Genomic DNA, 22,493 nt, shown 5'->3' on the forward strand with positions numbered 1-22,493 from the left:
AAACATATTGTCAAGGATTAAAAATACTTCAAAGATACATTTCTTAAAGCCTAAAGAATAACACTAAAAAGCCTTATCATTTTGTTGTAGAACTCAAGGGCTAGACAAGTATTAATGGCAAAAACAATTCAGCTTAGCTTGTATTTGTAAAGGAAGATGATCCACTCCAGGATTTTCATGGAAGGACTGACCAGATAAATCCTTCCTGTGTTAGGCTGGATTTGGGTGAAGTGCTTTTTCTAAAGGCCATTCTGGAAGAGCTTCTAGGGGCTGAGCCATTCCCAGTCCTGGGATGTATTCCATAGAAGCAGCTCCAGCACAGCCCAGGCTAGAGGCAGCGATGCTGGTCTAGACACCTGGGTCCTGGCTGCACAACTGGATGGTCACAAGACCTTGGTCAAGTCTCTAACCTCTGTGTCCCACGTTCCCTAATCTATAAAATGCAGGCAGTCACACTTCATATGGCTGATATGAGCATTAAGTGAGTTAATACAGGTACAAGTTTAAAGAATACCTGACACACAGTCAGTAAGTGCTCAGTAACTGTTACCTTTTCTTCTCAGGGTTTGGGTTCATTCTCAAGACAAAGATGTCAGAAATAAAGCCCAGTGTACTATGCTGTTTCTGGCACCTAGAATGAAAAACCTTTGTCTTTATTTTGAGGGACAAATCAGAAGGATGGTGCTGGGGAAGATGGCCTCTGGTTTGACAGGCAATAGCCCAACTCTGGAGAGCAAGGAACACAGAAGAAACGACCAAAATGCAGTCCGGAAATTTGACCAATAACATGATTTTCAAAGAAATATCTAACACAAAAATGAGGAAAAAAACACGTAACAGCTCATTCTAGTGTAATGAAAGGTCTAAGTATGAGAAATTCTGATTATTTTTAATTTTATACACTAGAGTACCAAATTAAATGATGAAAAAGAAACCACCCTGTATTAAACAAACATTTTTTTATTGAGAACTGTATTTATTACATTGTGTTACATGAGAAAAAAGCTGGGCAACACAGGTGGTTACCAGAAGTCATCTGGTTCTTCATGAGACAGCCCTGTGAAACTAAATTAGAGAAAGACAAAATTTTAAAAATTTGTTAAATTCTTGTCAGTTCATTAGGGGACCTTTCTAATGTTCTCATTCCTTTCCTAATCAGTAGCCATATCATAACTTCAAAATGTAAAAGATTCTTTTGGCAGTCAGTAATTTTGATTAATTCAATAGTTTCTTAGAGGCAGACCTCAACATATGAACAATGCTCTTGGGCTAACAAAGTCAGCAATGTGATGAATGATTTGCATAAGAACACAATGTCGGGGAAAGCATACCTTTAATCTTTATCACTAGGGAGCAGCTTGTCCACTTGTGAGTCTTCTCTGACACTCTTTATTGAGCTCTGAAAAGAGGAGAAAGAATAATTTTGAAATTAGAGGTGTATTAATGTATTAATTTTATTAAACAACTAGGGGCCCGGTGCACGAAATTCGTGCACCGGGTGTGTGTGTGGGGGTAGTGTCCCTCAGCCCAGCCTGCCCCCTCTCACATACTGGGAGCCCTCAGGCGTTGACCCCCATCACCCTCCAATCGCAGGATCGGCCCCTTGCCCAGGCCTGACGCCTCTGACAGAGGCGTCAGGCCTGGGCAGGGGACCCACATTTCCCCCCATCACTGGTTCTGCCCCCAGCCCAGGCCTGATGCCTCTGGCCCAGGCGTCAGGCCTGGGCAGGGGACCCCCAGACCCCTCCGATTGCTGGCTCTGCCCCTTGCCCAGGCCTGATGCCTCGGCCAGAGATGTAGACTCCCATCACCCTCCGATCGTCTGATCAGCCCCTTGCCCAGGCCTGAAGCCTCCGCCAGAGATGTCAGACTTGGACAAGGGACCCCCATCTCCCCCCGATCACTGGCTCTGACGCCCGCCCAGGCCTGAGGCCTCTGACCCAGGAATCATGGCTGGGCAGGGGACCCCCATCTCACTCTGATCGCTTGCTCCACCCCCCGCCCAAGCGTGACGCCTCTGACCCAGGCTTCAGGCCTGGGCAAGGGGACCATCATATCCCCCCAATCCCCGGCTCCGCCCCCCACCCAGGCCTGATGCCTCTGGCCGAGGCATCCAGCCTGGGCAGCGGGGACCCGCAGTGGCAGCAGCGCCGTGATCCCCCGCTCTGCCCCTGCCCAGGCCTAACACCTCTGGCCGAAGCATTAGGCCTGGGCAGGGGACCCCCAGCTCCCAGTGGTTGCAGGCTCCGCCCCTGCCCAGGCCTAACGCCCCTGGCCTAGCCGTCCGGCCCGGGCAGCGGGGACCCGCAGTGGCAGCGGGGGGCGCTGCCATCGCGCGGGCTCCGCCCCTGCCCCTGCAGGACGCCTCTGGCTGAGGCATCCGGCTCGGGTAGCAGGGACCCGCAGCTGCAGCGGCCCCGCGATCATGGGCTCCGCTTTAGGCACAGGCAAGGGACCCCTAGCTCTCGGGACTGCCAGTTTCGACCGTGCCCAGCTCCCATCGCTGGCTCCACCCCTACTTCCTGCTATCACTGGCCAGGGTGGCAAAGGCGCCTGATTTTCAGATCATGGCTGGGGGGAAGGGCAAAGGTGGCCCCAGGGCCGCCTTTGAACTGCCCCCCACCTCTTAGCTCCCCCCTGGGTTTCCCATCACTGTCAGTGGCAGGGAGCTTCTTCCTGCTTTCCCTTTCGCCTCCCTGCATGTGCCTACATATGCAAATTAGCCGCCATCTTGTTGGCAGTTAACTGCCATCTCAGTTGGCAGTTAATTTGCATATAGCCCTGATTACCCAATGAAAAGGGTAGTGCCGTACGCCAATTACCATTTTTCTCTTTTATTAGTGTAGATTTTGATTTCTCTGAAACTCTTAAAAAAATGATTTTGAAAATATCAGAAGATCACAGACATTCCAGAAAACTGGGATCTTAACCCAGCCAAAGGAATGACATTTCAATTTTTCAATTTTATTTATTATTTTGTTAGCTTTTGTTTTTCTTTTTTGTTCCCCCCCCCCTTTTTTTTGTTTGTTGCTTTTATTCTTTCTTCTTTCTTTGTTCTCCTTTTTTTGTTGTTTGTTCCTTTATTTCCTACTTCTGTACACATTATTTTTTCAACCACGTGAGCAAAAGACATGTGAGCGGTGCACTCTTGTCCAGGGAGCATTAGCCCCGTGAGCAGCCTGCGTCGAGCCAAAGAGAGGCAGCCTCATGTGGCCTGCCCCTATCCAAGGAGCAGCAGCTGTGTGAGCAGCCCGCTTCCCCATCCGAAGAGCAGCAACCACATGAGCAGTCTGACCTGTCCGAGGAGCAGCAGCTGAACAAGCATCTTGCCCTTGTCCAAGCAGCAGCAGCCGCACAAGCAGCCTGCCCAATCCAAGGAACAGCAGCTGTGTGCCCATCCAAGGAGCAGCAGTTCTGCAAGTGGCCTGGCCCCATTCGAGGAGCAGCGGCAGCCGAACCCGGTCCAAGAAACAGCAACCACATGAGCAGACCGGCCACATCTGGTGAGTGGCAGCTCTACACAGCATGCACCGGAGGAGCAGAGCCACAACAGCCTGCACCTGTCTGATGAGCAGCAGCCGATACTAGGAGCAGTAGCCCCACAAGCAGCCCACCACAGAGGAACAACAGCAGCATGCAGCCAGCCCCCAATCAAGGTTCAGCAGCCACGTGAGCAGTCCGCCCCAGGTCAAGGAGTAGCAGCTGCGTGCGTAGCCAGCCCCAACCAAGGAACAGCAGCTTCGTGATCAGCACATCCTCTGTCTCAGGAAGAGATTCTGTGTGTGAAGCCTCCCCCCACCAGCCAGAGGAGCCACCACAACTGTGAACAGCACCCACCAGAGGAGCTGCTGCCAACTGAGGAGCAGCTGCTACAATAACCGCCAGAGGAGCAACCACAGCCCGAGGAGCCACTGCCACCCAAGGAGCAGTCGCTGAATGACTCAACATCTAGATATGTCGGTGAGATCAAACATGGGTACACAAAGAAACCCCCGAAAGAAAGAGAAGGAGGACTCGCCAGAAAAGCAGCTAAGTGAAACCGAGGCATGCATGACAGAAAAAGAATTCAGATTAAGGGTCTTAGAGTGCATAAACCGGATGAAGGAAAAACTCAACAACTTATGCAAGAAGCAAGAAGAAACAGAAAAAAAAAATCAATAAATTATGTAAGAACCAAGAAGAAATGAAGAGTGATATAGCTGCAATAAAAAACACCATTGAAAGTTTCAACAGTAGACTAGAAGAAGCGGAGGACCAAATTAGCGAATTAGAAGACAGGGAAGCAAAACTCCCAAACTGAATTGCAATTGGTGAAAAAAAATTAAAAGGCAGGAGGAGAGCCTAAGGGAGCTATGGAACAACATGAAACGAAACAACATGCGAATAATAGGGGTGCCAGAACAACAGAAAGAGGAACAAGACTTAGAAAACCTATTTGAAGAACTAATATCAGAAAACTTCCCTGAGGTGGGGAAGAAAAAAGAGTCACACAAGCACAGAGAGTCCCAAACAAGGTGACCTTAAAAGACCCACATCAACACACATCATAATTACCATGGCAAATGTTCAGGACAAAGAGAGAATCTTAAAGGCTGCAAGAGAGAGACGGAAAATTACATACAAGGGATCTCCCATTAGATTATCATATGATTTCTCAACTAAACACATCAGGCCAGAAAAGAATGGACGGAAATTTACACAGTGATGCAAAGCAAAGCAATGAATCCAAGAATACACTATCCAGCAAGACTATCATTCAAAATTGAAGGGGAAATAAGAAGCTTCACAGACAAAATAAGGCTAAGGGAGTTTATCAATACCAAGCCAGCAATGCAAGAAATGCTAAAGGGATCAGTGTAAAAAGAAGAAATAAAAAGCTCAGAAAGAAAACACACAGAAAAAATAGAAATGGCTACAAACAAGTACCTTTCAATAATAACTTCAAAGGTAAATGGACTAAATGCTCCAACCAAAAGACATCGAGTGGCTGAATGGATAAAAAAAAAACAAAACAAAAACAAAAACAAAACAACAACAACAAAAAAAACCATGACCCATACATTTGCTGTCCACAAGAGACTGACCTCAGAATCAGGGACTCACACAGACTGAAAGTGAAGGGATGGAAAAATATCTTTCAGGCAACTGGAAATGAAAATATAGCTGGGGTAGCAATACTTATATCTGACAAAATAGACCTCAAAGTGAAGGCCATAATAAGAGATAAGGGAGGCCACTTCATAATACTAAAGGATTGAATATACAGAGGATTTAACCCTGATAAACATATATGCACTCAATACAGAAGCACCCAAATACATAAAAAAAAAAAAACTCCTGGAAGATATCAAGGGAGAGACTGACAACAATACAATCATAGTAGGGGACTTTAATACACCACTGACATCACTGGATAAATCCTCTAGACAATAAATAAATAAATAAATAAATAAATAAATAAATAAATAAAATGGTAAAGAAACAGCAATCCTAAATGACTCACTAGATCAGATGGACTTAAATGACATCTTCAGAACATTTCACCCCAAAGCCACGGAATATACGTTCTTCTCAAGTGCTCATCGGACATATTCAAAAACAGACCACATACTGGGTCACAAACAAAGTCTCCCCAAATTCAAGAAGATTGAAATCATACCAAGCATTTCCTCAGACCACAAGGGCATAATACTAGAAATAAACTAGAATAAAAACAACTCAACATTTTCAAACACTTAGAAATAAAAACACTTAGGAGCTGAATAGCATGTTATTAAATATTGATTGGGTTACCAATGAGATCAAAGAAGAAATTAAAAACATCCTGGAAACTACTGACAATGAAAACACAACAATCCAAAACCTATGGCACACAATGAAAGCAGTCCTGAGAGGGAACTTTATAGCTCTACAGGTCTATCTCAACAAACAAGAAAAAATGGTAGTAAATCATCTAAAACTACCTCTCAAAGAATAAGAAAGAGAGCAACAAGGAAAGCCCAGAAGGAGCAAAAGGAAGGAGATAATAAAGATTAGAGCAGAAATACATGACATAGAGACAAAAAAAACAATACAGAAAATCAATGAAACCAAGAGCTTGTTCTTTGAAAGGATAAACAAGATTGTTGAACCTCTAGTCAGGCTCACCAAGAAATAAAGAGAGAGGACCCAAATAAACAAAATCAGAAATGATAATGGCGAAATAACAACAGACCCCAGAGAAATACAAATGATTGTTAAAAAATACTATGGACAACTCCACTCCAACAAACTAGACAACCTGGAGGAAAAGGACATATTCCTAGAAACATACAACATTCCAAAACTCAATCAGGAAGAATCTAAAAATCTCAACAGGCCAATAACTATGGAAGCAATTGAAGAGTCATCAAAAAGCTTCCAGCAAACAAAAGCCCAGGACCACACGGCTTCACAGGGGAGTTTTACCAAACATTCAAGGAAGAACTAAAACCTATCCTCCTCAGACTACTACAAAAAATTAAAGAGGAAGGAACACTTCCAAGCTCATTTTATGAAGCCAGCATCACCCTAATTCCAAAACCAGGTAAAGACAACACAATGAAAGAGAATTACAGGCCAATATCCCTCATGAACATAGATGCCAAAATCCTCAACAAAATCTTGGCAAATCAGATCCAGCAGTACACAAGAGAGATCATACACCATGAACAAGTAGGATTTATCCCAGGGATGCAAGGATGGTACAATATCCGCAAATCAATAAACATGATATACCACATAAACAAATTGAAAGAAAAAAAACACACAGTCATATCAACTGATACAGAAAAAGCATTTGACAAAATTCAACACCCATTTTTGATAAAACCTCTCAGCAAGGTAGGAATAGAAGGATCATACCTCAACATAATAGAAGCCATATATGACAAACCCACAGCCAACAGCATACTCAATGGGCAAAAACTAAAACCATTTCCCCTAAGAACAGGAACAAGACCGGGATGCCCACTCTCACCACTCCTGTTTGACAGTGTACTGGAAGTATTAGCCACTGCAATTAGACAAGAAGAAGAAGAAATAAAAGGCATCCAAATTGGAAAAGAAGAAGTAAAACTGTCTTTATTTGCAGATGATATGATATTATACATAAAAAAACCTAAATACTCCATCAAAAAACTATTAGACTTAATAAATGAATCTGGCAATGTAGCAGGATACAAAATTACTGCCAAGAAGTCTATGGCATTTCTATGCACCAATAGTGAACTTACCGAAAGAGAGACTTAAAAAGCAATCCCATTTACCATCGCACCAAAAAATACTAAGCTACCTAGAAATAAACTTAACTAAAGAGGTAAAAGACCTCTATTCAGAAAATATTCATGTTCTTGGATTGGTAGAATCAACATCATTAAAATGTCCATAATACCCAAAGAAATGTATAAATTCAAGGCACTTTCCATTAAAATACCAATGGCATATTTCACAGACCTAGAACGAACTCTCAAAAAATTCATCTGGAATAAAAAAAGACCCCAAATAGCTGCAGCGATCCTGAGAAAGAACAATGTAGGTGGGATCTCAATACCAGGTATCAAGTTGTATTACAAAGCCACTGTTCTCAAAACTGCCTGGTACTGGCACAAGAACAGACATATAGATCAATGGAATAGGACAGACAGCCCAGAAACGGGCCCGAACCAATATTCTCAATTAATATTTGACAAAGGAGGCAAGAACATACAATGGAGTCCAGATAGTCCCTTCAATAAATGGTGTTGGGACAATTGGGCAGATACATGCAAGAAAATGAAACTAGACCGCCAACTTACACCACACACAAAAATAAACTCAACATGGATAAAGGACTTAAATATACGACCAGAAACCATTAGAATATTAGAAGAATCCAAAGCCAACAAAATCTCAGACATATGCCAAAGCAATTTCTTCACCGATACAGTTCCTATGGCATTGGAAACTAAACAGAAAATAAACAAATGGGACTACATCAAAATAAAAAGCTTCTGCACAGCAAAGAAACTATCAACAAAACAACAAGAAAACCCACTGCATGGGAGAACATATTTGCCAATGTTATCACCGATAAGTTTTTAATCTCCAACTAGGGAACTCATACAACTTAATAAAAGGGAGATAATCCAATCAAAAAATTGGCAAAGGACCTAAATAGACACCTTTCAAAAGAGGACATTCAGAAAGCCAAGAGACATATGAAAACATGCTCAAAGTCACTGAAATCATCCGAGTGATGCCAATCAAAATAACAATGAGGTACCACCTCACACCTGTCAGAATGGCTATCATCAACAAATCCACAAAACACAAGTGCTGGAGTGGATGTGGAGAAAAAGGAACACTCGTGCACTGCTGGTGAGAATGCAGACTGGGGCAGCCACTATGGAAGACAGTATGGAGTTTCTCAAAAAACTACAAATGGAACTCCCATTTGACCCTGTGATCCCACTTCTAGGAATATATCCCAAGAAACCAGAAACACCAATCAGAAAGGATATATGCACTCCTATGTTCATAGCAGCACAATTCACCATAGGTAAGATCTGGAAACAGCCTAAGTGCCCATCAGTAGATGAATGGGTTAAAAAACTGTGGTACATCTACACGATGGAATACTATGCTGCTGTAAAAAAGAAGGAACTCTTACCATTTGCAACAGAATGGATGGAACTGGAGAGCATTATGCTAAGTGAAATAAGCCGGTCAATGAAGGAAAAATACCACATGATCTCACTCATTTATGGATAATAAAGACCATTATAAACGTATGATCAAAAATAGATACAGAGGCAGAGCTGCCTCAAACAAACTGCCAAACTACAGCGGGAAAGCCGGGGAGGGCTGGGTGGCTGGAGAGGGGTGCCAAGAGATCAACTGAAGGATTTGTATGCATGCATATAAGCATAACCAATGGACATAAGACACTGGGGGTAAGCGAGGCCAGGGGATTGTCAAGGGCGGGAAAAAAAGGAGACATATGTAATACTCTTTATAATACTTTAAGCAATAAAACAATAAAAAATACTAAAATAAAAAATAAAATAAAATAAAATAAAATATCAGAGAGGAATGGAGAGGGAGAGATAGAAACATCAACAATGAGAATCATTGATTGGCTGCCTCCTGTACATCCCTCACTGGGGATCGAGCCAGCAACCTGGGTTATGTGTCCAGACCAGGAATCAAACTGTGACCTTCTGACTCATAGGTCAACACTCAATCACTGAGCCATGCTGGTTGGGCTGAAAACTTTTTGAAATATACAGTAGGTCCTCGGGTTATATCGCGACATAACGCGATTTTCCCCGTTAAGTCGGAACCCACCTATAGAATCACCTACATCACTCACATGGAGCACATACACAGCAGTAATGAAGTGAAAGAGTAAAAAAAAAAAAAAAAATTAAAGCAAGATAACAATTCCTGACCTTTACTTGTGGCAGATAATAAAAAACAAAGCACATATGTACATATGTCGAAATGACGGAACTTTTTTTTATTAACACTGTAAATGGGAGATAGTGATGTAACCGCAAAACAACATACATCGAGTTCAACGTAACCCGAGGACTGCCTAAATATAATTTGAGTCCAAAACGTTGACTTTTAGATGTGAAATTTAGCAAGCACTCTAACTGTCCTGTGCGCATTCTCAATAGCCATAGTATTCTAGACTTATGTAATATATTAGAGGCCCAGTGCATGAAATTCGTGCACTCAGGGGGTCCCTCAGCCCGGCCAGAACCCTCTCACATTCTGGGAGCCCTCGGGGGATGTCCCACTGATCGCTTCGCGATGCTACAGAGGTGGGAGAGGCTCCCACCACCACCGCTGCGCTCGCCAGCCATGAGCCTTATGGGAGCGCACTGATCACCAGGATGCAGCTTCTGTATTGAGCATCTGTCCCTGGTGGTCAGTGCCCATCATAATGACTGGTCATTCTGCGGTTCAACCATTTGCATATTAGGATTTTATTATATAGAATTCATGTCTCAGATAGTACCAATCCATTTGTTTTTCATTGATAGCACTTTCATTCTTGTTCTGAAAATAATGAGATAGCTCCAATTTTACAAACCTTACCAATCAAGATCTGTTCACTCTTTGGCCCAAGCAAAGGAGATAACATTTTGTCAGAAGTGTAATATACATACGACTTGAGGCTCCATTTGAATTTTGGATTTCCTCTGCTGTTACCTTTTGTCTCCAACTCCTGTCCCAAGGTTTTCTAACAAACCACAGAAGCCCTCACATCCTCACATACAGACCACTGGTCCATAGCATCAGTACCTTATCCACCTTCTTCAGGTCTTGGTCCTTTTGGGTGATATGCATGTATTTCTTTAAAGCATATTCACCACAAACAGATTTGTCTTTCATTTCCTGAGCACTCACTTCTAATTCTTTCTCCATTTCCGTCTTGAAAGACTCTTCAATAATCTGCTGTAAATAGATGACCAGCAAAATAGGAGATACACATATACATTTTAAAAACACATAGTACTATAACTCTGTTTCTTTATGTGACATGTGCATGACAGAAAACTGTTTCATTCGTTGCTACTATCAAAGTGGCACAAATATATCATGTAATGAAGAATAGGAATTACTGTGCCTAAAGTGTCTGTGTTCCAGATCAAATGAGCCAGGAATTCAAGGAACATGATACAGAAGATTAATCTACGTAAGGTCCAGCAGGCATGAGAAGTAGCAGGGTAATCCATCTGCCTGGGACCAGAATCAGGACATAGAAAGTCAAAGACAATGAGGAGGGAGGAGGGCAGGGCAGCCTGAGGAAGCCACCAGATTGGCAGCCACCTCCCCCAGTTTCTTCTGGTCCTAGCCAGCTGACCTTGAAACCCCTTACACAGGGAAGTTCTACAGCAAAGCAGAGTCCATCTCCTTTCCGAGTGTGTTTTCAGGAACATGAGAATGCATGCTCACAGACTTGCAAAGCTCCCTTTTCCTATGAGACTCCTATTATGCCCATGTACAGCCCTTTTCAGTGGGCTTAAGCACAGGAGAGGATTGGGATGCCTGCAGCAAGCTTTTTAAAAGTTACCTACTAGCATGGAGAACTGAGCTATGCTTATTATACCTTTTCTCGATCCAGTTTTTCTAGTTTTCTCCGTTCTCTTTCCAAAGCTTTCTGTTCATTCTGCCTTCTTTCTTCTCTCAGCTTCTGTTCTTTCAGCAGGTTCCATATTCTTGCTTCTTCACTCTCTTCTCTAACTTCTTTCTCATCTGCACCTAAAGAGACAGAAAATAAAGAGCAGAGGCCCAGGGAGACTGCTCGACTCTCAGTTGATTGTGTTGGCCTGCTGATCCATCTTCATGGTCTCGCAGCCTCCAGCCCCACACCTGGCACAGCATCTGCCTTTTACTTTACTTAGATGAAAACAAGTCACCCTTGCCATGAACAACTTCAACTGTCCTCCTGCCACAACACATTTCCTTATCTTCCTCACCCCTTCTTCTGTACTCTGCCCTTCGCAAGCCTTGCATTTCTGCCTCTATCCTCAGTTGTAACTCTCTATTTAGGATTCTAACTTAAACATTAGTCTGTATTTATACAGCAGTTGTATAACTCTTCCCCTAATTCCCACAAAAGCAATCGAGCCTCTCCCGCCCAGAACAGTACAAAATTAGTACAAAACCAGCACCCCGCCCCTGAACCCCCCTAGTTATCTTACCAACATTTCCCACTTGCCCTGGGCCGATCCCTTCCTGGAGTTTTAGCTATTACCTCTGCCCTGATCATTCTCACATCTTTTTCTCTAGCACAGATCCCTCCCCGAGTCTCATCCGCATTTCTGGCCAGTTCCCTACCATCAACACTTGGAAATCCCACAGCATCAGCTTCAGACCTGAAGTTATCATTCCTGTCCCTTTTTATCATGCCTTTCTACACTACATTCACTCATCCACCAGGGCTTACAGGCTCTAACTCCCCCAGATACTGCAATAAGACTACCTCTCACCTTTTACCTGGACAGCTGAGCTGAAATAACCTAATCAATGTGCTCACCCTGACATCAGTCTCTCTGCCTTCAAGCAACCACCATCAGCAGCACCCTTCATTTCCTGAAAAGAAGACCTGGATTTCTGTTGCTGTCTCTGCTCTGGTGGTGTCCACACCTTCTTTCCGGACTGACCTGAAATAGTACACTACTTCTGCACTGGGAACACTGCACCTCCAGCAGCAGACTCATGCTACCTGGGTATATTTGTGCCTCCCTTGCTCTGTGCTTTGCTTTCAATCTCTCCCTAACCTAATACTCACTTCCTCCCACCTCTCCCACACAACCCCACCACTGAGCAAGCGCCCAGGACCCTGAAAAAAGAGATAAACGAACAGAAGAATATACCATGTTCATGGACTGGTAGAATTAATATCATTAAAATGTGCCTACTATCCAAAGCAATCCTTAGATTCAATGCAATCACTATTAAAATGCCAAGTGCATATTTCACAGATGTAGAAATATGCAAAAAATTTATATTTGCATATAAATTTGAATGTTCTGAACATTCAAATGAGATACAGAACACTGAAAAAGACCCCAAAATAGCCACAACATTCGTTTTTGTTTTTGTTTTTGTTTTTGTTTTTGTTTTTTGTTTTTCGGTATAGCAAAGGCGGAGATTTGTTAAAGAACAAGTACAGACTCCAAAGTAGGGAGGGGGAAAGAGTACCACAGAACAGACTCCCACATAGGGAGGGGGGTAGGGTCCCCTAGCCTCAACATTCTTGAGAAACAGGAACAAATGAGACTACATTGAACTAAAAAAACTTCTGCAAAGCAAAAAAAAATCAGCATCAAAATGAAAAGGGAATCCACTGTATTGGAGCACATATTTGCCAATAATACATATGGTAAGGGGTTAATTTCCAAAACACATGAAGTACTCCGATAACCCACCAAAAGAAAAACAACCCCATTAAATGTGGACAGAAAATCTAAATAGATACTTCTCCAAAGACAACATACAAATGGCAAGAGACATGAAGATAGGCTCAATGTCACTAATTATTAGAGAGATGCAAATTAAAATGACAATGAGGTGCCACTGCAAACCAGCCAGAATAGCAACCATTAATAAGTCATACAATAAGTGCTGGTGAGGTTGTGGATAAGAAGGAACCTTAGCACACTTCTGGCTAAGGAATACAAGATACAGCCACTAAGAAAAACAGTATTCCTAAAGTGACACCTCTCCACCACCACATTTAAACAGTATTTTGTACCTGCCTTCTCACAACCACATGAATCTGTTTGTTCTACATCTATTGTTCCAGGCTTTATTTGTCTATTCCCTGTAGCTCAAAGCAAAAGTCCTCACCTGTCACAGGTTTAACTCAATGTCAATCCCACAGATGGCTATGCTTGCCTTTCTCCTCTGGCTCTGGAAGAGCCTAAACTTTTGTAGGCTACACTTTCCCCCCAGCAATGCTAAGAGACAAATTCATAGGTTCACCAAAGGATTTTGAAGGTTTTTGCTAACAGGACAGAAACAACACAGTCATTTCGGACTCATACTCCTGGTCATGAAATTCAAATACCAGAGGAGGCAGTTGATCATTTTCACAGGCAGAAATGCAATCTTCTTCTTGCTTGCAGACCTAAATGCCATCACTTTATCACATGGAATAGCAATCTCAAAATAGAAATGCTGTTTGGTTGCTGACTTTAAACAATAAAGAAGAAAAAAGGACTATATCTTTGCTGTGCATTGCATAACAACATTTCGTTCAACAGACCACATATATGACAGTGGTCCCATCTTCTCTCTATATAAAAGTCCAAGCAACGGTTAAGACTGGCCGGTAGCTATGATGTGCACTGACCACCAGAGGGCAGATGCTCAAGGCAGAATCTGCTCCCTGGTGGTCAGTGTGCTCCCACAGCCAAGCTCCCATGACCAGACAACTTCCCATGGTTGCTCCCGCGACCCCACCCCTGCCAGTAGGCCCCGATCAGGAGTGGACAAGATGGCCCTGTTCACCAGCCAGGCCAAGGGACCCCCCAAAATCATGCACCAGGCCTCTGGTAAGATTATAATGGAGCTGAAAAATCACTACTGTCTAAGTGGTGTGGCTATCACCACATGGTAATGTAATACAATGCATTACTCCCGTGTCTATGGAGATGCTAATGTAAACCAACCCACTGTGCTGCCAGTCATATAAAAGTACAGCACATACAACTACGTCTAGTACCTAATACTTAATAAATATAATAAAGGACCATGTCACTGGTTTATGTATTTACTACACTACCCTTTTAATCACTGTTTTATAGTGGTTTTTTTTTTTTTTCTAATGATAAAGAAAAGTGTGCTGTGAAACAGCATCCCATGTTATATGGGCAGCAACTTCATATACCTCATGTTTATTACATCTCTCGATGGCGTCATTTTCTCCTGTGCTTGATTTAATCTTGTTTTGTACAGTAACATGCTGTATGTGCTTGCACCGGAGGGGCAATAGGCTACCTGGATGTACAGGAGGCTGTACCACCTAGATTTACAAAAGTGCACTCTGATGTTCACACAACAATGAATTCCCGAAGGACACATTTCTTAGAATATATACCTGCTATTAAAAGGTGCATGACTGTACTTTGTAGCTACCTAATTAGTATTTCCACTGGACATCTCAAAGATATCAAGTTTTGGATTTTTTCACTTCCCTTTGTATCCAAACGAAGAGGGGAAATGATGATTATAAGAGAATTTTTCAATGATCAATGTAAACATTACTTAAGAATAATTTTAAAAGCCATTGTTATAATTTTCATTCTATCTCTGAGATAGAACACCTATGAACTCAGTTGGTTTCCTTTATTGTATTATTTTTATTTCCTACTCACCCAGGTCTCTGCGAAACAACCTATCACAGCCACTCTTGGGTGGCCACTGCCCCTACTCAGTATCTATCCCATCAGAGGTCTTGGTGATGGCTAGCTGACTGCTGACTTTCCCACTAGAAGCTCCATGAAGAAAGGGCTTGGGTTGTCCCACTGCAGTATGCCCAGCACCCAGCACACAGGAGGTGTTTGTTTTTCTTTTTTCACAATTAAATCAATGAGGTGATATTGGGTGATAGAGTTTTCATATATGAAGTGAAGGTTCTCAATGAAGTCTCGCTGAATGAGTGCTTTACAGGATGGTGTACCCTGGAATCAGTGAGAACAATCCTTTCAAAGTCTTGTTTCCTTTGGCAATTCCTCATCTCCCTGAGTATGCTGACTTGAACCAAGAAACTACTTACAAGAGGCGTTGAACATGATAGTCCCATCCAAACACTGGAAAAACAAGAGGTGGTTTTACTTAAGAAATCTCCTTTCAAGCTTGCGGCTTAAACTCTTTAGTTCAAGGAGAAAAAGATCTGGCTGGAGTATGAGACAAAGCTCTAATCTCCCCCTAGAGCTTTCCTCCCTGATTCCACACAGGGGAGGGAAGTGTGTAAATTAGAGACAGTAAGAAGAAAGAGAAAGTGGGCCAGACAAGTTTGATGACGAGTTTTCCTCCAATGTCATCAGCTCTTCTGAAAACTGAAATATAAAGGTTCTTCTGTCCTTATTTTTTTTTAAAGACATGAAGGAAACAAAGAATTATTAACATACTACAATCACATTGAAGATGTATATGGGTATTAACCGCCATTTCAATTTTATACTATGATTTCCCAAAATGGAATAGTTTCTGAAGAACTGTCTTAAGCAAAAAGGTAACTGCTTTGTCAGACTATGGACAAATAAGAAAAATACAATCTTCCAAAACTCAATCAGGAAAAATCAGAAAACCTGAATAAGCCAGTAAGTACTGATGGAATTGAAGCAGTAATTAGATAACTTCCAGCAAACAGAAGTCCTGGTCCAGATGGCTTCATAGGGAAGTTTTATCAAACATTCAAAGAAAAACTAATACCTAATCTCCTCAACTATTCCAAATATCCAAGGGAAAGGAACACTTTCTATGAGGACAGCATTACCCTAATCCCAAATCCAGATAAAGCCACTACAAAGAAAGAGAATTATCCCCGATGAATACAGACCCTAAAATCTTCAACATAATTTTAGCAAATGAGATCCAGCAATACATTAAAAAGACCATACATCATGACCAAATGGCATTTATTCTAGGAATGCAAGGCTGGTACAATATCCACAAATCAATAAATGTGATATATCACATTAACAGACTGCAACACTCAAAAATCACATGATCATTTCAATCAATGCAGAAAAAGCATGACAAAATCCAACACCCTTTTTTTTTTTTTTTTTTAAATATATTTTTATTGATTTTTTACAGAGAGGAAGGGAGAGGGATAGAGAGTCAGAAACATCAATGAGAGAGAAACATCGATCAGCTGCCCCCTGCACATCCCCCACCGGGGATGTGCTCGCAACCCAGGTACATGCCCTTGACCGGAATCGAACCTGGGACCCCTCAGTCCGCAAGCCGACGCTCTATCCACTGAGCCAAACCGGCCTCGGCCAACACCCTTTTTTTGATAAAAACTTTCAGTAAAGTAGAAATAGATCATATCTCAACATATTAAAAAGCCATATATTACAAACCTACAGCCAATATCATACTCAATGGCTAAAAACTAAAACCATTTTCCCTAAGAATAGGAAGACAGGGATGCAACATAACAGGATATAAAATTAACACCCAGTAAACTATGGCATTTTTATATACCAATATTGAACGCTCAGAAAGAGAAATAAAAGAACAATCCCAATTAGCACTGCAACAACAACAAAAAATTGAGACTTATGAATAAACTTAACCAAAGCGGTAAAATACCTATACTCAGAAAACCATAGCACATTGAAAAAAGAGGTAGAAGAAGATATAAACTAGAGGAAGAATATACCATGTTCATAGATTGGCAGAAATAAATACCATCAAAATGTCCATACTACCCAAAGCAATCTTTAGGTTCAATGCATACCTATTAAAATACCAATGGCATATTTCACAGACTTAGAAAAATACTCTAAAAATTATACCAATAAAGACCTCAAAAGCTGCAGCAAGCTTGAGAAAGAGAGAAGTTGGAGGAATAACAATACTAGATATCAAGTTATACTAGAAAGCCACTGTAATCAAAATAGCCTGGTACTGGTACAAGTATCGCATACAGAGCAATGGAACAGAACTAAGAACCCAGAAATTGACCCACACCACTATACGAAACTAGTATTTGACAAAGGAGGCAAGAGCATACAATGGAGCAGAGGCAGTCTCTTCAAGAAATGGTGTTGGGATAATTAGACAGATATATGCAAAAACATGAAATAAGACCAACTTATACCATACACAAAATAAACTCAAAATGGATAAAAGACTTAAATTTAAGTTGGGAAACCATAAAAATCCTAGAAGAAATCACGGGCACCAAAATCTCAGCCATCTTACACAGCAACATGTTTATGGATACAATGCCTAGGGCAAAGGAAACTAAGAAGGAAATAGACAAATGGGGCTACATCAAAATAAAAAGCAGCTGCACAGCAAAAGAAACCATCAAGAAAATAACAAGAGCCCTGAATGGTTTGGCTCAGTGGATAGAGCGTTGACATGTGGACTGAAGGGTCCTAGGTTCGATTCTGGTCAAGGGCATGTACCTTGGTTACAGGCACATCCCCAGTGGGGGGTGTGCAGGAGGCAGCTGATTGGTGTTTCTCTCTCATCGATGTTTCTAACTCTCTATCCCTCTCCCTTCCTCTCTGTAAAAAATCAATAAAAGTATTTTTTTAAAAAGAAAATAACAAGAGAGTCTACTGCATGGGAGAACATATTTGCCAATGATACATCCAATAAGGAGTCAGTTTCCAAAATATATAGAGAACTCATACAATTTAACAAAAACAAGGTAAACAGTCCAATTAAAAAATGGGCAAAGGACATAAATAGACACTTCTCCAAAGAGGACATACAGAAAGCCAAGAGACATATGAAAAAATTCTCAAAGTAACTAATCATCTGGGAAATGCAAATCAAAACAACAATAAGGTACCAGCTCACACCTGTCAGAGTGGCTATCATCAAGAAATCAAATGACAGCTGTTGGCGAGGATGTGGAGAAAAGTACACTGCTGGTGGGAATGCAGACTGGTGTAGCTACTGTGGAAAACAGTATAGTTTCCTCAAAAAATTCAAAATGGAACTCCCATTTGACCCAGTGATCCCACTTCTAGAAATATATTCTAAGAAACCCAATGCACTCATTAGAAAGAATAAATGCACCCCTATGTTCATAGCAGCACAATTTACAGTAGCTGAGATTTGGAATGAGCCTTAAGTGCTCATCAGCAGATGAGTAGATAAAAAAAACTATAGTACACTTACACAATGGAATACTGTGTGGCAGTAAAAAAGAAAGAACTCTTACCATTTGCAACAGCATGGATGGACCTGGAGAACATTATGCTAAGTGAAGTAAGCCAGTCAAAGAAAGATAAGTATCACATGATCTCCCTCATGTGTAGAATCTAATGAACAAAATAAACTGATGAACAAAAATAGACCCAGAGACATAAAAGCATGGAACAGACTGTGAAACCTCAGAGGGAAGTCAGGGGAGGGGAGGTGGGTAGGAAGAGCTCAATCATTGAACTTGTATGCATATATGCATAATGAGTGAACACAAATAATGGGATGGTGAGGGCCTGTGTGTGTGGGGTGGGGGTGGGGGGGCGGGCGTGTGCCAGGAGCAGGCTGGAAGAGGTCAATGGGGGAAAGAAGGGGACTTCTGTAATAGTTTCAACAATAAAGATTTTTTTTTAAAAAAGCCACTGTTGGGGAAGATTAATGAGAAGCAACTCCTTTAATTTTCTCCTCTTTACATGTTCAAATTTATTTCAGAAATGTATTAACAATGGCAATACTCAACTCTAAGACTTTGAATAATTTATGCTTATAAAGGTCCTCCCTCAATAAATGAAATAACTCACTAGGAACAGGCTGGCATTTAGTAGCTATCATACTATCTGTAGTTACAACCAAGGAAAACTTACTTGGGTAATGAGAGGAGATAGGTCTGGCAGGAGGAGCACCCAAGGCAGTTCCCAAGAGAGGCATGTCACCAGCAGGATGGAGGCCATTCACTTCAAACTGTATCGGCATGTCTGCTGCATCTATAATAGGTACAAATGAGTGTCCCAGGAGTCCTTAACAACAGCAAAAGAAGGCAGGGCAGTATGGGGGTAACTTTGGCTGCGCTCAAGTCTCAGCCAAAGCAACCAAGCCAGATCTTTTCCTACAGAATTAATCCTAAGACTTTCAGCATACCACTTGACAATCTATTTGCTTCTCAAAGTGTTATTACACTTAAAAGAATTAGATTTGTTTCCAAAACTAGATTTATAACCCAACAGGAAAGTGACAGAATTCACCTGACTTGCTGATAATTATATGAACTCCATTTAGATAGTAAAGCCTTAACAAAATTGTTAAAAAGTTAGTTGCAAAGAATTTACCAATTTTACTAAGCTCTTTCATTTAACTGTTCAAAGTAGAGTACTTTCAGATTTGACAATGAAGCTCACAATGCAAAACTACAGATTATATACAAATATAAAGATTTCCTAGGCTAGAGAGAACCTTAGAGCTGACTGACTTCTATATCCTAATTTTATACTTAAGCAGTATGCTCCCAGAGAACAATCTAAGGCAGAGCCAGAGCCAGGCCTCCAGTTTTCAGATAAGGAAGCTAATATACTTCCACCTCCATTCATTCACTAAGAATGAGGTTTCTACATCTGATGCAGTCATCAGAATCTGTATAACTTAAATAACTTAGCATCTTCATATTCCATAAAAAGAAAAAAAAATTAAGAATCAGGTATTTTAATCTGAGGCAATCCCAAACTTGGTAAATTAAGTTAAGGGTTCACTTGTGAGCTTAGCTCCAACTTTGAAATTATTGGTTATCTTGAAAATTAAAAAAAAGTAACACTCAAATAGACCCATCAAAATCTGTGATATAAAAAAGGTAATACATCTGTATCCATGTTTTTATCACAAAATACAAATGTTGTAATTTTTAAGGCCTTTGATTTAACAATGGATATATTTCACCAAGACTTCGCTTTCTACATTTTCAACTGTTAAAAACTGGTACTTACATTTAAACTTACGTTCAAAAGATGATCCAAATTCCTCATTATCCTCAAAAGATAGTTCATCCACATTTGAAAATTTATGTCTGTCTTGAACTTCAGTTTGTCTTTGATAAAGACTGGGTTGAAAGAATAAAATTCATGAGTGTGAAGTTGTAATAAGGTAAAACCAAGAGCACAGGGCTATGAAAAGCCTTTGTGACTCTGGAAAAGGCTCTAGAGCAGTGGTTCTCAACCTTCCTAATGCCGCGACCCTTTAATCCAGTTCCTCATGTTGTGGTGACCCCCAACCATAAAATTATTTTCGTTGCTACTTCATAACTGTAATTTTGCTACTGTTGAGAATCGTCATGTAAATATCTGATATGCAGGATGTATTTTCATTGTTACAAATTGAACATAATTAAAGCATAGTGATTAATCACAAAAACAATATGTAATTATATATATGTTTTCCGATGGTCTTAGGCGACCCCTGTGAAAGGGTCATTTGACCCCCAAGGGGTCTCGACCCACAGGTTGAGAACCGCTGCTCTAGAGAATGAACTGTGCTCTGTGAAAATGAAAGCTGTCCTGCACTGGGCACGCTCCATGCAACTGGCATCATTCCAAGTAATCAAGACATTAGCTTGGGCACTCTGCAGAACCACCTTACACTGTGAGGCAGGTATTAATTATATTGCTGACAAGAAATAATGTGGCACTCTCAATGCTTTTATATTTTCAAGAACCACAAAACGTTTTTGAAAAGAACAAATTCTGCACAGCATCAGTATGAGTCAGCTGAAGATGCAAAACTACAAGCCCCATGTGCATCCAAGTGCCCTAACTCCCACATGGGTGTGCTGTTTCTCCTCTTGGCTTTATCATGAGAAAGCAATATAAATAAATGCACATTACACGCATTAGGACCATGATGGACACATGTGGCAGTTTTCAACTCTGTACACTGGGAGTGAATCAAAATATGCAGACAGATGTCCAGCCTGGAGCCCAGAACTAAGGAGTCAGGGTGCCGTCCATATGGATCAAGCACAGACAGGAGTCTCCTATGCGCCTCAATCCCAGCCTGGGTGACCCGCCACCCAACTTCTACATACGCCATTCTACTTCAGCAATCAGACCCTACAACCCACTACCAATTCAGTATTTATCTCAATAGACAAATTAGACTTTTGTTTGGACTAAATGCCCAAATATTTTTTAACTGACTTATTTTTTTTGAAGGACTTTAAAATTAAAATGTGTGAAACTACTTCAAGTTTAAAAATAAACTGAATTTGCTTTTGTAGATTTTGTATGTTGCTTTTTTATTTCTATAAACCAAGTCTATTCATAGAACTATGAAAATGCTTACTGCTACCATAGTGCACTGTGTACACATCAGGTTTAGCAAACAAGGAAAAATTAATTATTTGCTAAAAGGAATTTTCCCCAAATAATTCAGATGATTCTTGAAGATTACACATCATCTTACAATCTGATTCTACACTCCACATGGTCTTGAGCGTCACTTTAAAACAACGCAAAGTCAGGGCCATTCAGCTAACCAGACTTGGCTGGGCCAATCAGAATGTGGAACTTACTTGGCTTTCTGCTCCAGAAGGCTTGAGAGTGAATGGATGGAAAGGCTGTGCCTAGATTCAGTTGCTGAAGGCGGGAGCATTCTTTCAGGACAAGGACTGGGAAAAGCAAAGGACTGGGATTGGTCCAGACCTAAAGGGCAAAAGGTATCAGGACAAGAGTATTACAAATTACACAGTGAAAACAGCAACATGGTTCCCAAGGAGTTTAATTTGAAAAGAAATTCTATTATCCTTGCAAATAGTTGAGTATGATGTATAACTGACCCACATTATTAAGGATTCAGCATTAATAATAAAACTAATCAGCAGTAAGGGAAAAGCCATTGATTACCATTCTCTGAACACGTCTGCATGTCAAGCAAAGTGCTGAACTTGCTCTAACCCGTTGCCTCCCACAATGTTATGTCACAGGGGAGAAGTCTCTGGTAAGCAGGCAACCATAGGTGCAGTGAGGATGAAGTTACTCAGGCTAAAGATTTCCCAGGTACAGCAAGCATAGACTTCTCCTCCTTCTTGCTCTCTACAGCTCACTCACTCGTACTCAGATAAAAGGACCATGAAAGTCCTGAAACCCCTTCTGCAGAAGCTTACCTAAATGAGTGGAGGCAGACTCTTAGATGCTAGTGGGCTTCTAGCAACAGAATACCGAAGAAAGCTTTTTCTAAGCAATCAATCTCTTGCTCTAGCTCTTTCATTCTTGCCTTGGTGTGATTACAAACTAAAGATCAGAAATGTGGGAGCAAAC

General features: G+C 41.3%; 1 protein-coding gene across 1 annotated transcript in view; it reads right to left on the reverse strand.

Moving 5' to 3' along the window:
• Positions 1 to 1,333: 1,333 nt before the first annotated feature.
• LOC308512391 (centriole and centriolar satellite protein OFD1-like) overlaps positions 1,334 to 22,493 on the reverse strand; it is a gene marked incomplete at both ends in the record, with an annotated part of 323,346 nt that continues 302,186 nt past the window's right edge. Inside the window, 2 exon segments of the mRNA XM_081082156.1 lie at positions 1,334 to 1,399; positions 10,312 to 10,464. Coding sequence (XP_080938282.1) covers positions 1,334 to 1,399; positions 10,312 to 10,464 — 219 coding nt within the window.

Source organism: Myotis nattereri, assembly GCF_964212035.1.
Source record: "Myotis nattereri genome assembly, chromosome: Y".
Lineage (NCBI taxonomy): Eukaryota > Metazoa > Chordata > Mammalia > Chiroptera > Vespertilionidae > Myotis > Myotis nattereri.